The 16,240-nt window shown below is 60.3% G+C and overlaps 1 protein-coding gene and 1 long non-coding RNA gene across 5 annotated transcripts; one reads left to right on the forward strand and one right to left on the reverse strand.

The window, feature by feature from the left end:
- Nucleotides 1-547: 547 nt before the first annotated feature.
- On the reverse strand, nucleotides 548-12,969 carry PUF60 (poly(U) binding splicing factor 60). Of its 4 annotated transcripts, XM_004265239.4 has the most exons (12): nucleotides 12,742-12,969; nucleotides 8,218-8,319; nucleotides 5,900-5,995; nucleotides 5,696-5,785; nucleotides 4,776-4,826; nucleotides 2,549-2,710; nucleotides 2,384-2,476; nucleotides 2,024-2,237; nucleotides 1,755-1,945; nucleotides 1,492-1,627; nucleotides 1,061-1,296; nucleotides 548-974 (listed from the first exon to the last, which is right to left on the reverse strand). In XM_004265239.4, the coding sequence occupies exons 1-12, from the start codon at nucleotides 12,763-12,765 to the stop codon at nucleotides 675-677; spliced, it is 1,695 nt and encodes a 564-aa protein (XP_004265287.1). In that variant the 5' UTR covers nucleotides 12,766-12,969; the 3' UTR covers nucleotides 548-674. The 4 variants fall into 4 exon arrangements, with proteins under 4 accessions (XP_004265287.1, XP_004265289.1, XP_004265288.1 ...); XM_004265241.4 differs by lacking the exon at nucleotides 8,218-8,319; XM_004265240.4 differs by lacking the exon at nucleotides 4,776-4,826.
- Nucleotides 12,825-16,178, forward strand: LOC117199684 (uncharacterized). Its single transcript, XR_007472712.1, has 2 exons — nucleotides 12,825-12,928; nucleotides 13,725-16,178. It is a non-coding gene; the product is annotated as an uncharacterized LOC117199684 (long non-coding RNA).
- The last annotated feature ends 62 nt before the right edge of the window (nucleotides 16,179-16,240 follow it).

Below are 16,240 nucleotides of genomic sequence, written 5' to 3' on the forward strand. Positions count from 1 at the left end.
GGGAAGCTCGGTTCCCTCCCCCTGGCGCAAGGCATGGTGGGAACTGAAGTCCGTTCAAAGCCTGAGCTCCCGCACGCCAGCGCCCCAACCGTTCCCGGGACCGAGGCTTCCTGCCGCCCCTCCCGCCCGCTAGGCCCCCTCCCCGGGCTTGGCCTCAAGACCCCACGATCCTGCCCGCCGCCCCTCTTACAGGGACGTGGGCTCCCGGAGGGTAGGGCGCCGGGCCAAGGCGGCGCTCATTTGCCTGACAGACTAAACGTGTCCCGGGACTTCAAGGGCTCTGGGCCAGCCTTCTCGCAGCACTTCCTGCGCAGGTGACAGTGGAGCCCCCACAGAGCAGGAAAGCCACCCCCACGTTCCTCCGCGGCCCCATGCGGGTACCAAGTAACCAAGCAGCCCCCGCTGACCCCGGCGAATGCCCTCCTCCCGGCGCTGAGGTCTCGGCCGCCAAGGCCCAGTGCCTCCGCACGGCCCGGGTGCTTGCCCTGAGCCGCGCCCGCGCCCCAACGGGACCCAATAAGCACAAGACCACTGTCAGACAGGAACGTTCAGGGCCAGCAGCATCTGCACCTTTATCCACAGGCTGGGCGGCTGGGCCCAAGATACCACCGAATCTCTCTATAAAACCCGGAGGAAACAAGGAGAAAGTGCAAGTCCAGGGAATGGGTCTAAGGTCACGCGGAGAGGTCACTGTTATCAAAACGCTCCTGGTCATACACTTCAGCCACCACCTTGCGGCCAGCAAACCAGCGCCCGTTGAGGGCCTGGATGGCCTTGTGAGTCTCAGAGGCTACGGAAAACTCCACAAAAATCTTGACAATGATCTCTGCATCCTCCTCCTCGCCCTGCTTCTCCTGGTAGATGATGACACGGTTGACAGCACCAAACTTGCCACACTCCTCGGTCACCTCCCCCTCCAGGTCGTCATCGATGTCCTTGGGGTCCACCATGTTGCGCAGAACCATCACTGTGGACTGTGGGGGGGGGGGCAGCTGAGAGCTGTGGCTGGCTGCACCACCCCGCCCCACCCCGCCCCGCCCCACCGGCCCCGGCTGCCCACCTCCTGCTTGCGGAGGAGCTTCTGCATCACCATGTGGCGGGCGCTGCTGCCAGAGATGCTCATGTGCTCCTGCTCACTCAGCATCTCTGGTCTCTCGGACTCAGGGAACAGCTCCTCCTCCTCCTTCTCTTTCTTGGGCTCCAGGAGACCGAGTGTCGGAGGGCTGGCCAGGATGGGGTTCACCACTCCCACAGAGGGGATGGTGACCGGAATGGGAGGCCGGGCCGGGGTCACACCTGCAGCAAACCCACCAGGTCCAGCAGTCACTCCCCCCGCCTCCACCATTCCCAGGAAGGAGCACAGCACCGCTGAGCATGGCTGAACTGCCCGGGGCACAGGGGACTAAGGAAGCTCATTAAGGGCAGCTGAAGGCATCAAGCCCAGAGGAGGGGGCAGGGGAAGGAGGGAAACCTCGACCCACCCAGGCTCACCTGTGATAACTCCCGGGGCCTGGGCAGCCATGACAGCCTGGGGTAGAGCCCCCAGGGGCTGGGCCAGAGTCAGGGCAGGGGACACCAGTCCAGGTGTGGCTAGAGTACCCAGTACCGCTGCTCCAGCCACTGCTTCCTGCAACCAAGGCCACTGTGCTTAGTCCCCGGTCTGGCCGCCTCCACTCAAGACCAAAGAGCCAGTCCGCACAGGATCGGGGGCCTGGTGCCCACCACCAAGCCCACACAATCCCACCTGCCCTTACCTGAGCCGTAATCTTGGCTGTGGCTGCAGCTGCGGCCACAGCAGCAGCAGGCGGGAGGCCTCCAGGTGTGGCAGGTGTAAGCAGGGGCATAGGGGGGGTGACAGCCTTGCCCACCCGCAAGTACTGGCCACCCAGGTCAAAAAGGTTCATGGAAGACACGGCATCCTGGGACGACTGGGCCTTCTCATATTCTGCAGAGCAGGAGTGGCAGTGAGCGCCGGCCACGGTGTCGGGTGGGCTTCACCGCCACCCCGCCTCCCCAAGCTCACCGATGAAGCCATAGCCCTTGTGCTTGCCAGTCGTGGGGTCCCGAGCCAGTGTGCAAGATTTGATCTTGCCGAAGGCCTCAAACACACTCTTGATGTCGTCGTCCGAGAGGTCCTGGTGCACAGAAGCCACGTAGATGCGGTTGAAGGCTCGCGCCTCCTCGGCCAGCTGGTCTATGATGGGCTGGGCCTGCCCTATGTTGCTGGGTCTGCCCACCTGGGGGAGAGGCAGGGATGAAGAGTGCCCAGTCAGCCTAGGCCGGGTCGCTGCAGGCTCCTGGAGGGGCTGCTCTGCATCTCGGGGGGACTGAACACCGCACACCCATGCCACGTGCTGACCCGGAGGTCCACCCCCGGCCTCACCTTGATGTTCCTGCCTCCCAGCATCACGGAGTTCATCTGCTCCAAGGCCAGCTGGGCGGCCTCTGGGACCTCGTACTCCACAAATGCAAAGCCCTGGACGCAGGAACACGCTGTTAGGCCTGGAGAGCCCGGGGGTGGGGCGAGGCAGGGAAGATGGAACCTCACCTTGTGCTTCATGGTGACGGAGTCCCAGGACATGTCAATGCTCTTGATGGGTCCAAAGGGGGCAAAGGCCTGGCGAATGGTGTCCTCCCCCAGCTCGTAGTAGATGGAGCCCACGTAGACCCGGCACATGATGGCTAGTGCCCGCTGTCGCTGAGCTGCCATCTGGAGCAGGACACAAGGGGAGAGAGAGCCACTGGCTTGTGAGGGGGTGGTGGGAGGCTGGGCAGCCCATTCCCCTCCTGGCCCACCCACCCAGCTCCGCTTGGGGAGGGCTCCCCACACGGCAGCGTGGTACAGGCTCAGCCCCTGCAGTCAGGGTGGTGGGGGTCGGCAGGACCCCACCCCCAGGAAGGAAAGGCAGGCCTGGAGGCAGGAAACGAACGCACCCCGGCCCACCCAGGTCCCGGGCAGACTGACAGCGAAGCTGACAGGTGGTCGCAAGGCAGGGCCGCAAGCCCTCCAGTTTGGGGCCGGGCACCCAGGTGGGCTGAGAGGTCCTCCCAGGGTCCTGGCCGTGCACTCCGACAGAGAGGGAAGGGGGAGCCGCCAGGCTGCAGGGACCCACTGGTATGGAGGCGAGAGAGGGGACAGAAGACAGGGCAGCTACCGCCCAGAAGAGACCCCGGGGAGGAGGGGAGGAGCCCAGACAGGGGCTCCCTGGAGAGAAGACGAACAGCAGCCGCTCGCGCAGGGCCCCAGAGCCTGAACCCTCACAAAAAAGGGCTGCTACTCCCCGGGAACATCAAGAGGTGGCAGAGCCGCCAAAAGGAGAAGCCCCTGGGCTCTGCTTGGGCAGACACACCGCCTCTACGCTGGGGCGAGCATGGCAGTTGTGCCGAGGGACCTCCCCATTCCCTCAAGGAGACAGTTCCCACCCTGCCACCTCACATATGACATGCCTGGTAGGGAGGGTCCTAGAGCCACACGCCATGGGCCACTGGGAGGAGCTGGGCCCAGGGAGGAGACCACAGGCCCAGGGCAGGCAAAGGAGACGGGGCCCTGGCTCTAGCCCCTCAACAGGGGAGCCCCACACCCTCACGAGGTTCCCCATAACCAGAGGCCAGCTTCTTTTAGATACATCAATTGGCCTAGAACAGGCCGGGCCCCCGGTCCCTCAAAAAGGGGCCTACAAATAAGGTCCACATCTCCCCCAGACTAGAATTCCCCCCCACAAATGGGACTCCCCTCCTCAAACTATACTCTCAACAAACAGGCCTCAGGCTCCCTGCTGAGACCAAGGACCCCCCCAAAAGTACAATTATGTCCCCTCTCGCACCAGGCGCCCCAGACATAAAACCAGCTGCCCCTCAGGTCAAAGTTTTCCAAGATAGGAGCTCGTCTCCTCTTCAGTGTGGGCTCCCCAACAGCAGGTGTGCCATAAAGCCCTCTCCCTGACCTGTCCCCACAGACAGACGCTTCCTAGAGAGGACACAGGGACTGTCTGGTCCTCGAGGTCAGGACTACGTCTCCCCTGCGAGAGCGGCACACCCAGGGATGACCCCCAGAGAAGGCCACGTTTCCCCCTCGGACTCCCCAGACGGGCCTGGCCTCCTCCTCAGCCTGCCTCTGGGGGATGGAGGGGCTTCTCCTTCCCAGACTCCTGCTGATAGCAGCCAGGGCTGTGGCCGCCGCCTCTGCCTGTCCCCTGTCCCCTCTGGCCGCCGCCTCTGCCTGTCCCCTGGCCGCGTGGCCTCCGCCCCTTGCTGACAGCCAGGCCCGAGGCCCAGTCCTCGTGCTTCCCTCTCTCATTTGCTTGGGTCCCCCCAGCCCCCCACCCCATCCATCCGTCCTCCCTCCAGGGTTTGATGGGGCCATGAGTTAAGACCCTTCTCTCCTCGGGGGCCTGACCCCAAGCCAGGAGCCCGAGCAGCCTGGAGACCGGCGGAGCTGGAGGCCCGGCGGTGCACCCCGTGTGTGCAGGCGGCATGGGTGCAGGCGGGCCTGGCGTGGGCAGCTACCCTCCTGGCCGGCTGCCCTCCGCAGTTACCTGGCCGGTTAGTTTTAAGGCGGGCCCTCAGAGCAGATGTAGGCCTCCCCAGGGGCGGTCCCGGGGTGGGTGCCCCCCACACCACTGGCCCCGCCACGCCTGGCGCTCTGTTGCGCTTGTCCCGAGCTGGCGGGCAGGGCCGGCTACGGGGAGCAAGGTCCCCAGCACGCGGGCCGCACTGCCCCCCTCTAGCCCTGACTAAGGACATGAGCCCCGGAAGAAGTGAGCATGTCTATTGACCGATTGCAAAGGTGAGAGAGGATCTCCAAAGCCCATTGTCACTGCTGCCATCTGAAAGACAGTAAAGACAGAGTTCAGTCTGTTGGAGCCGAGCAGTCTCCGCTCTCGTCACACCTCACGCAGACAGCGGCAAGGCCCGGAGTCCCCGCCCTGCCAGGAGGCCCGCCTGCCTTCCCACACTGCCGGCCAAGAGGCCAGCTGCCGGCACCTGCCCAGGGGGGCCTCAGAGCCCCAGGTGCCCCGCCCCGCAGCCTGGCTGGCGGGGCAGAAGGAAGGGGGAAGGAGGAGAAGGAGGAGAAGGAGGAGGGGGAGGAGGAGGAGGGAGGGGGAGGGAAGGGGGAGGGGAGGAACGGATGGAGCACAGTGAAGAGCCAGGGCATCTCCTGGCAGCGTGAACATCTGAGGGGGAGGGGGGCAGGGGGCGGTGGGGGGGGGCTCGAGGCCCAGGCACCTGTCAGCCTCACCCTGTCCTCTTCCCCAGAGCCGAGGCAGCCTTTGGCCACAGGCCTAGAGCAGGGCCCCGTGGAGGCGTCCCCAGCCTGTCCTCTCAGTCCTGGGCCCCAAGCCGAGGACTGAACTCCCTGCAGGGGGGCCCGACTGCTCTTATCCGAGGCCATGGGGGTGGGGAGGAACATTCCTAGGGGCTGCAACACCAGCCATGCCGCCTGGGGGCACACGGGCTCAGGGCCACAGTCTGAAGTCCAAGAAGAGGAGCCGATTCGGGAGGGGCGGTGGGGCGCAGAGGAGGGTTGGGGGGGGCGTGGGTCAGGCTGGGCCACTCGTGCCCCAGGGAGGAACCCGGGCGTCCCAAGGAGTCCTTGAGAAACCGAGCAGCACGACACCTTGCGGGGACAGCCGCAGGCACAAGAGGAGGAAGAGAAGGCAGAGGAGGCGGTGGAGGGGCGGGGAGGGCAGCTCACCTGCAGGTTGGTGAGCTGCTGCTGCTGGTGGGCGATGGTCTGCTTCACCAGCACGCTCTTGATGCTCTGCTCCATGGCGTACTTCTTGGCCTGCGAGAGAAGGTGTTGAGGAGCACTGGGGGGCCTGGCCTGCGGGGAGATGGGCCTTCCCCCGCCAGCGGCTTCCCCCTGCCGCAGCGCCCCGGGCAGGACACACGCTCTCACCTTCTGGAGGGCCTCTTGCTGCTCAGGCGTCAGGGGAGGCAGTCCCAGCTTTGCGGCTGTGCTCTGCCCGTTCTCCATCTTGATGGAGTCTGTCCCCTGGTGATGGGGAGCAGGGAAGGCATTAAGGACAAGTTCAAGACCTCCCTCACACGGCCCCAGGAGCCCACCCCACCTCCTTCCCCGACAACCGCACGTGGCCTGCAGCTCAGCCCGCTCCCAGGGGCAGACACGTCCTCACACAGACTGTCTCCCACCTAGCCTGGACGTGGGTCTGCCCACCTGACACCCCTATGCCTGTCCCAGGCCGGTCTCCTCCAGGATCCACCGGGAGGACACACACCGAGGCAGACAGACACCTTGGGGGCCCTTGGCCAACCCAGGGCAGCTGCAGAACCCAGGCTTGCAGGAGTCACCCAGACAGGTACAAGTAGTGAGAGGGCCCAGCCCTCGTGGCATGCCTGACCCCAGAACCCCCATCCCATGCTGCACAAGAGAGCCAGCCTCAGCTGTCCTCTAAGACAAGGGGAGGGGGCCAGGGCTCGCTGGAGGTCCTGGGACTCCTCATTCCCGGACCGCCTGGCACCCACACTTCCTCATGGCCCCAGCCACGGCCACAGACTCGGCTTCCCTGCTCGGGACGAGATCCAGGGGCCACTCAAAGAGCAAGTATGGGCAAGGGCTCCCTCCCAGCACAGCTCCAGGCGGTAACCCATCCCTGCACACTGTGCACACCGCCCGGAGAGCCCGGAGTTGTTCTCCCAGGCCACGGCAGCCCCAAGGAGGGCTCCAACCCACCTCCACCAAACTCCTCCCTGGGCTGTGCATAGGCACCCTGGCAAGAGAGGCCAGAAGCAGGCCAGCCACAGGGGGACAGAAGTGGACACCCACCAGCACCCTAGGTGAGCACAGGGAGGAGGAGACGCTTTGGTGGCGGTGGCGGTGTCCCAGCCTGCTGCAGACCACAGTGGATGCTACTAGGACTGTTTACATGCCCTCTACCAAAACTCATTTCTAAGCTGTTTGCAGGGGGAAGAAAACAGTTGTGTAAGCTGGAAGAGAAGCACGGCCACCAGACCCAGAAGAGCACGTGTGTCGGGAGTTAGAACACACCTGCCTATCCACCAGTTACTGGGTGGCCAGCAAGCGCTCCAGAGCGGGTATCTGCAGCACCCAGCATGAAGCCTCGGGAGGGACAGCAGAGAAGAGAGGCAGGTCGCCAGCACAGGAGTGACGAGCAAGGACAGAGGTACAAAGGGGGCAGGAAGGGGTTGGATGACCCAAACCCCAAGAACCACCATCCTGACCAGCTGGAGTGTGGGGTTTCCAGCACAGGGTCAAAGGGCAGGAAGCCCTGGAAGCCCCTCCCCTGGCGACCCAGTCTGGCCCCTGCGAGGCTGTCCTTCCCGCTGGCTCCAAGCCCAGTTCTCCTTAGTGCCAGAGAGGCCCGAGAGCCTGGGGCTATGACTCCAGAGCAGGCTGTCACCATGGTAACCAATGCTACCCCCTTTCAGCCCCTTAGAAACTTTTCAATCTCCTCTTTGTCTTGATAAACAAAAAGCCCTTCTACCAGCCAATGGCTGGCTAGACAGCCAGCCAGGGTCGGGGAGGGCTGGCTAGAGGGGCCCACCAGCTTCAGCCCCCGTAACTTCCTAGGGTCCAGGCTGCGTGCCATGGCCCTCCCCCCAGCGTGCTGGGGGCCCAGCCGAACAGCCCCCCAACACTCTGGACGCAGGCGCTGCCGTGGAGAAGCGTGAAGAACCTTCTTACCCGGCTCCCCCTCCCACACTCCCACCGGCTCTGCGACCAGAACTGGCCAAGATCTCCCACGCCTACCCTGAAGCCCTGCCCCGAGGCCGCCAGACTTGGACTTTGACTTACACACGGTTCTGCTTTCACGTTTTACTTAAGTCAGAGATCTGAAGTGAAACTGTATCTCTGGCTCTTAGCAATACCCTGCACGTTCGGGAACAACACGTTTGCCCTTCTGTATGACACCGACGTGAAGGGCTCCCACCGGCTGAGGTTCACACCCCACCTGACCACAGCCACCATCTGCCTGGTGTCTGAAGACACATGAGGCTTCAACCCACCACAGAAGCAGGGAGGACGCCAAGTAGAGGCAGGGAGGAGGAGGCTACAGCCAGGCTGGAGGCTGGGTGGCGAGCGAGAGGGCAGGACAGAGAAGAGTCCCTCGGGCTCCTCCCGCCCCACCCCCTGCCAGGTCTCTCTGGGCCCAGGGACGCGAAGGCAGGCAGGCAGGCGGGCGGGCGGGCGGGCGGGCAGGCGGGCCTGAGGGCGAGGATGCTTAAGGTCAGTACCTGTGAAGGTTTCCATTTGTCTCCCGCTGCCACCACTGCCGCCGCCGCCGCCGCCGCCACCGCCGCCGGCTCGGACCCCCCTCCTTGCTGGCCATTGACCTGCTGCAGGCAGGAAGGAGATGATGTGACGGACGTCCACAAGACCCAGCCACCCAGGCCCTCTCTCGTCTTTCCTGGTTAAGAGCTGAGCTCCGCACGGACCAGGAAGGGAGGCCGGCAGGGGCCCAGGAAGGAGCCAGCTGTGACATGGCCCCTGGACACTCCTGACACTGCCTCCCTGCACCTCACCCTGCCCACTCCTCCAGCACACCTGCAGCTGCCCAGAGCCCAGCACAAGGGGCTGGCCTGGCAGAAACCAGAGCAAATCTGTGGCAGCCCCGAGCTGGCAACGAGTCCCCAGAAAGAGACAGGGTAGAGAGCTGAGCTATGCTTCTGCCCCAGCCCAACAGAAGGCAGGAGTGGGTCGAGAGCTGCCCTCTGGCCACACAGCTGAGGTCGTAAAGATCACTTCCTTTCCTACTGGTAGGCTGGGCCAGGCCGGGCAGGACAAGATGACAAGGAGCGCAGATGGCCGTCTCCCTCCTGAGGCAGACAGAGGCACCTCTTCAGCACCCTGTCCACATGCCTGGGCCAGCCCACAGCTTAGCGTCAGCCCCAATGCCTTCAACAGTCTCTGGCCAAAAAGCCCCTGGGGCAGGTCCCAGGCCCCTCCTGAAGACAGCTCCGAGGAGGGCTGCCCTCTGAGTGGCAGGGCCGGGCAGGGTGTCTGCATGTATAAGCCTCCCTCCCCCAGCAAACTGTCCAGGGCTGTCTAACTCGGGGCAGATGAGAGCTTGGCCATGCCTAGAGGGGCCGAGAAGCACTGCCATGCAGAGCCAGCCCAATGGAAGGAGAAGCTCCCGACCCGGCTTAGAAGGGTGGCAGGCCAAGGGCAGGAGGTGGGCAACGTCACAGGGGAGAGGGTCTTAGTGGAGGTGCCCTGAGACTTCCCCACCTTCTCAGATGCCACACAGCAGGAACCCGCTCCCAGATCAAGGACGAGACCCACAGGTATCTTGAACACAGGCGACAGCCATGCCCACCCTCAAGGGTCCGTGCACAAACAAAGCCAAAGGCTGGGCCAACCTGGCCAGAGCATGTCTCAGGAGTTCCAGCCTCAAAGGAGAGACAGCAGCACAAACCTGACTGCACTGGAGACGTGGCCAGCGGGCACAGAAGCTGTGGCCGACCCAGCCTTGCTGCCTCCCTGGAACCCCTCTGAACTCGGCACCACTGCTGCTGAGAAACTGTGCCCCAGAGAGAGACAAAGGAAATTGGGGACCTGCTGACACAGGTCCCACCCAGTGGGCACATGGCATCTGGGGACAGGGTTAGAGTCTGGCTTTGCCCCAAGTTCCCTGGCAGCCCCCAGAACACACCCAGAGCAGAGGCTGCCTCTTAAGACCCGCAGCAAGAGATCACTTCAGGTCTGGGGATCCAATCCAACCTTTAGACCCCTGTGAACAGAGTCAGCTTGAGGGCACACTTATAAACCACTCCCCCAAATTACTGTAATAGCCAACAAAGGAACCAGGACAGTGCTGAGATCAGAACCCAGCTCAGAAGAGACTTCCCAGGAAAATTCAGTTCACCAAGAACTCTAGGAAGGACATCCTACCTCCTACCTATTCATGGCAGAAACAGAGTTTCCAGTCCCACTGAGCCTAGGGTTCTGTTCTAAGCAGATGCTAAGAGAGCTTAAAGGAAACTGTCATTTATCATTACAGCTAGCCCTATGCTGTCATCCTCTGGCAATGAATGAAGCATGCCCTGCAGTCACAAAGCCCCCACCCCGCCCCCCACCAGGCAGCAGTGCCTTGAGGGGTGCGAATCCCCCTCTGGCACGTGTGTGTGTATGGTGGGGTGGGGTGCAGTGCTGCCCCATGATTCTGGGCCCCAAACCCCAGCACTGTCAATGATCAACAGCCCAGGGCAAAAGGATTATTTCCACTAGAAAAAAAGGAAAGTTACGTAATTACTTAACATCTCCAGGCTTCAGGCCCCGTCAGGCCTGTCTCCTGGGGCCGGCAGGAAGATTCAGTGAGTGGCTCCACACAAAGTGCTTAAGGCAATCCATGTGCACATGGCAAGCAATCCATAGGTTTCAAGGGTTATTAGTACTATCACAGCACCCAGAGTCAAGTGACCACAGCAGGGCCACTGCAGGACACTGCCTTCCTTCCATTCAGTCCCCTTGACACGGTGCCATGCTGTCCACTGCATGGCCAGGCTCTGTGCAGGGCACTGCAGATGCAGCAAAACAAGACAAGAGGCATGGCAACCAGCACCTACGTGAGATCATTTCTGTAGTTAACAAGTGCTAAGAAGAACATCAAGCACAGGGTGGGAAGAGCGGGACTACGGGGCACGCTGGGCCCCAGCACGCAGGGAAGGCCTCTCTGGGAACTGACATGCAGGCTGGGACCCACAGAAAGAGCAAAAAAGCAACTGTGCCCCTGGGGAGGGGGGAGGGTCCCAGTGCTCCTGCCAGATGGAACCCAAGGATGATGGTCCCAAGTGGGAGTGAGTCCAAGTGTCAGAGGAAGGGGCTACGGCCCGTTTCTGCAGCCACCAGGTGGAAGGCACACCCACGTAAGAAGAGGCGCTTCTGTATCTTCCTGGGTCCTTCCTCAAGAGATCACGTGCCATTCCACTCCACCTCCCACAAGAGCTGAAGCCACAGTTTTGGACAGCAAACCAGCACTGCTCAGCATGCATGGACCGGAAGACAGACCAAGCTCTCAATATGCCCCAAAAGGACTGCAGGGAAACAGGTAACCCTTCTAGAAACCTATCCATTCAAAACGTAGGAAAAGGAATGTGTTGGACCACAAGCTGGACTTCACTCCCACAAGTTGATGAGGGAAGCCTGGGCCTCTACAGTTTACATACACCTATTAGCATACACGTATTAACCTCTTGAAAGGAGTCAGACGCTCAGTGAAGACCCTTATTGAAAACCCCAGCTTACAGGGTTTAGACTCAGTGCCCCTATCCACCTCTACTATGACACCACCTGTGTCTGGCCCTGTGCCACAGCAGAGCTGAGTCCCCCTGAGCAAGGCTGAGGCATGGTGTTGACGCAGGTCTGTGGACGCCTGGGGACGTGACTCTCACTGGCCTCTCCTGCTCCTACACCTTCCCAGTTTTGGTGGCCTCCAAGCCTCCACCTTCACCTCTTTTCTAACGTCTCTCTCACAAAGGTAGTTGCTCTCGTGGCTTCAACAGGAAGCGGCTCATGGCAGAAAGAGGACAGTGAAGTTAGCTAGGCCTGACAGTCACACACTGGGCCCCCCTCATAGCCTGGGGCCTCTCTCTCACTGGGGGTCAGTTTCTTCCCCAGTGCAACAGGTTCGGCCCCCTCTCTGGGCATCAGCCCCCAGCTGAGAGCATGGCCAAGGCAGTCTAAGTACACCCCCTGACCCTGAGATATCTCCCCTATCAGTCCAGCCTCCATCTACCTGCAAATGCTGCCTTCTTAGACACACCTCACCACATCAGTCTGAATACAGGTCGGGGGAGAGTGGCAGGTAAAGAAAGGGATGTACCGTGTGAAGGGTCCCAGAGGGGAGTCAGTCGCACAAGCCTGAGAGGAAGAAGAGTGAAAGGAGATTTCACCACGGAAGTGCTGTGTGAGGAGGGGTTGTCCATCTATGCTAACTGCTCCATGTGGCTGAAAGATGAGACCACTAAGCAGGGCAGGAGGGGTTCCTTCCTCTATGTGCCCGCACCCCCCTAGCACTTCACGCACCCTGGGTGGGAACTGGTCTCCAGTGCCCACCAGACCCCGGAAAAGGGCAAGACTGCCTCTGGTTCCCCACTGTTCCCCCAAGTCCTCGCACAGCGCTTGGGACAATGTGATCGCTCAGGAAACATGCAATGAGAGACCACGTCTTCCCTTCCTGAGTGGGGCTAGCAGGACGGAGTCCCTGTTGGCTGGAAACCTCTTCCCCGCTGAGCATCAGCGAAGAGCAAATTCACAGCTGGGTACGCAAGAAGCCAAGGCCTCCCTCCTCACCAGGCCCGATCGCTTCCTACAGACGCCCGCACGCCCAATGGCCCCTTTCACACTAGCGGGAGGAGAAACGCCACGGTTCCCAGGAGCCCCGCCTTCAAGTCGGGGACACAGGCGCACCCCGTCGACAGAAGGGGACGACCGCCGCCGGGGCCCGACCGGCCTCACCGCGAAGGGACCCGGCTCGGGGCGCGGCACGGCCCCCAACTGCGCCCCGGGTCCCCACCGTGCCAGGCCCTCCCGCGCCGGCCCCCGGAAGCTGCAATCTGCGGGCCGGAAGCTGCGGCCGCAGGCCGGCCCCCGCCTCGCGCCCGCCCCGCCCCCGCCTCGCGCGACCAAAGGACGCGGGAGCTCGCGCGGGGCCCCGGAGCGATCGCCACATCCCCAGGGGACCCTCGGCGCCCTGGCCGGGCCGACAACCCGCTCCCGCCATCTGAGCGGCGGCCCGCGGTCACGGGGTGCTCACTTACTAGAGCTATGGTCGCCGTCGCCATCTTGCGCCCGTCGCGGCCGCCGCGCGCGCGCCGCACGCTTCGGCTCCTCCCGCGGTCTCGCGCGATCTGGGTGCCGGCGGAGAAACTCTCAAGAGGACGGAACTCTCGCGATTAAGGCCTTTTCCCCCCCGGCGACGTGGAAGGAAAAAGGAGCGCGCTTCCGGTGAGGGGAGAAACAGTTAACGCTCCGGGAGGGGCGGGTAGAAGGGGCGGGGCCAGGGGGTGTCGGGGGCACGCGCGCTGCCGCCCGGCCTCCGCTCGCCGCCAGCCCCGCCCTCCGCCGGCCTCCGTGCGTCCCAGTCCCACCCCTCGCTTCGTCCCGTGCCGCCCTCCGGCCTCTGCTCGGTTTTCTGCCTGCTTTGCAGGAAAACCCGAGGCAGGTCACAGACGGCCCGATCCTCTCCAGGGCTGCGGTTAAAAGCAGTGACAAAGAATCGCTGTATTTCGGACTCAGATTTCGAGATGCATCTTTGCATCATAATATCTCCGAATGCGCCTACCAATGCATAGTGTGCTGTCACCTAATGGCCGCATTTTCTCTTTCCTACTGATCCATAAAACAGTGCATCTTTCGCACTGATGGCGTCGTAGAGTCACTGACATACAGTCGGTAGAACTGCAACCCAAGAGACAGGCTTCTGAACCAATCCCGTGGGAAGGGTATGCACTCAGAGTCCCCTTAGTTCTGAACTGTTTTTTAAAGGCTCCAGGTGTCCATCCCTGGTGTTGAACTGCCCTGGACGTTTGCTGCATGCCCACCCAGTCCCAAGACCCTCACTCAGTGAGGCTCAGGCCCTGAAGTTGTCAGCTTAGCAACTTCAGCCTGCCTGAGGCAGCAAGGTGTCTTCCCCAACTAGGCAGGTCTCTTCTCCATCCTGGGAGAGTTTGACATGAAATACAGACACCCCTGGTTAAACCCAACAATATTTGCCTCATCTCCCTTCCCTCTAAAATGATAGGAAAAGGATTTTTATAAAGGAAGCAACCCATGAAGACAAAGGGGTGGAATGTTGTGGAGCTGAAGAAAGGTGGACAGCGGCAGCTGCTTTCGCATCTTGGAGGTCGGGGTCCAGGAGATCGTTCACGCAAGTGCGACTGTGAAAAGGAAGAGACTCCAGGGCTCAGCCCCTACCGGCAGTGGCTGGGAGGTGAGCTCCAGCAGAGGCGCTCTCGGTTGGGTTGGCCATCGGGGGCAGGGTCCTGTTCTGAAAGTGGGGGAATACGTGAGATTCCCGCCTTTCTGCCACCTCCACCCCTGGCTCCGAGTCCGGCCCCAAGCATGTGGCACCCACAATCCTCAGAGAGAAGAGCTCATCTCTGCAGTAGCTCCCAACACAGAAGAAAAGCCTGGCAGTTGGGAGGTGGTCAGGAGAATGGCCTGGCTCGATCCTTGATCTCAAAGCTCACCAGGCAATAGGCCCCAGCCACTAAGATTAAATGCAACTGGGCAACCCAGGATCACCAGACAGCTGAGGGAGAGGAAAAAACAAAAAAGCAAAAGGAAAAGGGACTCAGAAGGAACACAGCCAATAAAGCGAGCAGAAGAAGGAGGAAAAAAGGAAAGCTAAAACCGTATCCTCAGAGATATTAGAGAGGCTGTTGCGTCTGAAAACATGAACAAGAGGCTGGAAAGAAAGAACATTCAGCAAACGAGAAAGAGCACTTATAAATGGAAAGCATGAGAGGAAAACGAACAGTTAAACAGAAAGGTTGAAAGATAAAGCTGTAATTTTCCAGAATGTATGACAACAAAACCATATAGCTGGAAAGCAGACAATGGAGCCATTGTCACACTTGTCGGCGCTCCCCAGTGCTAGAGCTGGCCGGGCGCCTTAGAGGCCTCCACAACAGAGGGGGTGGATAAAGGGGGGGATCGGCTGGGACTTGCCACCTCCATTGTGGGGGGCAAAAGCACCACCCCCTGCTGGCAGCTTCCCCTGTGAAAATCTGGCATTGCTGCTTTCAGAGTGCTTGTGTGCTGGGCACTGTTCTCGTTACTTTTCACAGTTAACTTGTGCGATCTCACAACCACCCCATGAAGTGTGGACCATTATTATCCCCATCTTTACTGGTGAGAGAGTGGAGTCACAGACCACTGTCACACAGCAGGAAGCAGCAGAATGGCTCCAGAGCCTATGCCCTTAACCAGCACATATTGCACCTGTCAAAAAACAAGTCCAACATCTAAGTAAGCATTCCAGAAAAGGAGAGGGGAGAAATCACCACAAAAGCAAAGAAAGCTTCCTAGAACTGAAGGGTTGGGATCTCTGGACAATAGATGAAAGAGGTCATAAACAACAAGGTCCAGGGACTTCCCTGGTGGCACAGTGGGTAAGGCTCTGCGCTCCCAATGCAGGGGGCCCAGGTTCGATCCCTGGTCAGGGAGCTAGAGCCCGCATGCATGCTGCAACTAAGAGTTCGCATGCCACAAGTAAGGAGCCCTCAAGCTGCAGCTAACACCGGGTGCAACCAAATAAATGAATGAATATTTAAAAAACAAAACAACAAGGTCCTACTGTATAGCACAGAGAACTATATTCAATATACTATGATAAACCGTAATGGAAATTGCTGTACAGCAGGAATTAACACAACATTGTAAATCAACTATGCTTCAATTAAAAATTAAAATAAAAGAAAGAGCAGGTCTACATCAGGACACGTCGTTGAGAATTTCCAAAGTACTTGGGTAAAGAGAAGAACCAGAGAGAGAGAGAGAATAAATCACAAAGGGTCAGAACTCAGACAGGCATGGGAGTTCTTGGGACTGGAAGAAAATGACAGTCCTGGCAAGAAGTAATCTTCCACCAGCCCAACACTGTCCCTAGCTGCACGAACAAGCAGATGAGAGAGTAGTGAGGGCAAACAGGAACGACTCCGTGACCCTGCACGCATCCTCGCTCAGGATGTTCCTCCTCAAACAGAGGGTGAATGAAGGAAGAAGAAAGCATGGGTTCCAGAGACAAGAGGAGGGAGGTGCTGGTGAAGGCGCAGCCCATGCTGACAGCTGGGTCACAAACCCAAGAACAAGTAGCCTGGGGCAGAGAGTGGGCAGGCTGGGGGCTCCAGGAAAAAATGACGCAGCAGCCAGCTATGCAACAAATCTGAAGACTGAGAGTAGGTTCGCACTTCTGCGGGAGAATCTAGGGAGCAATTAATGAGACGTGTAGAAAACTAAGCCCCCCAAAAGGCAATGATTAACTCCAGGGGAAACAAAAAGTTGTGCAAGAAAGCAAATATAATCCTAGGACACCTTGTTCTGTGCTGAGACCTGTGGGAATGAAGCGGTAATACTACCCATCACACTGGGATGACGCTGGGTCAGGGGGTTGAGGCCAGTGACCCCCTTCCCCCCAGAGGACACCGGCAGGTGACATGTGATGTTAAAAACCAATAAAAACACAGTAAAAGCATGTGTGCGATTTTGTGAAACATGCATTTTAAATGCCTGAAGAAACAGCTAAGAGAGTTGAAT

This window comes from Orcinus orca, chromosome 17, assembly GCF_937001465.1.
Source record: "Orcinus orca chromosome 17, mOrcOrc1.1, whole genome shotgun sequence".
Classification (NCBI taxonomy): Eukaryota; Metazoa; Chordata; class Mammalia; order Artiodactyla; family Delphinidae; genus Orcinus; species Orcinus orca.

What these genes read in the sequence shown, in the direction of transcription:
- PUF60 (XM_004265239.4), bottom strand. Translation starts at nt 12,765, where the DNA reads ATGGCGACGGCGACCATAGCTCTA. An exon ending in CAGCCAAGATTACGGCTCAG is followed by an intron (nt 1,628 to 1,754) that starts GTAAGGGCAGGT and finishes CCTTGGTTGCAG; the next exon opens with GAAGCAGTGGCTGGAGCAGC. An exon ending in GGCCCCGGGAGTTATCACAG is followed by an intron (nt 1,297 to 1,491) that starts GTGAGCCTGGGT and finishes GGTTTGCTGCAG; the next exon opens with GTGTGACCCCGGCCCGGCCT.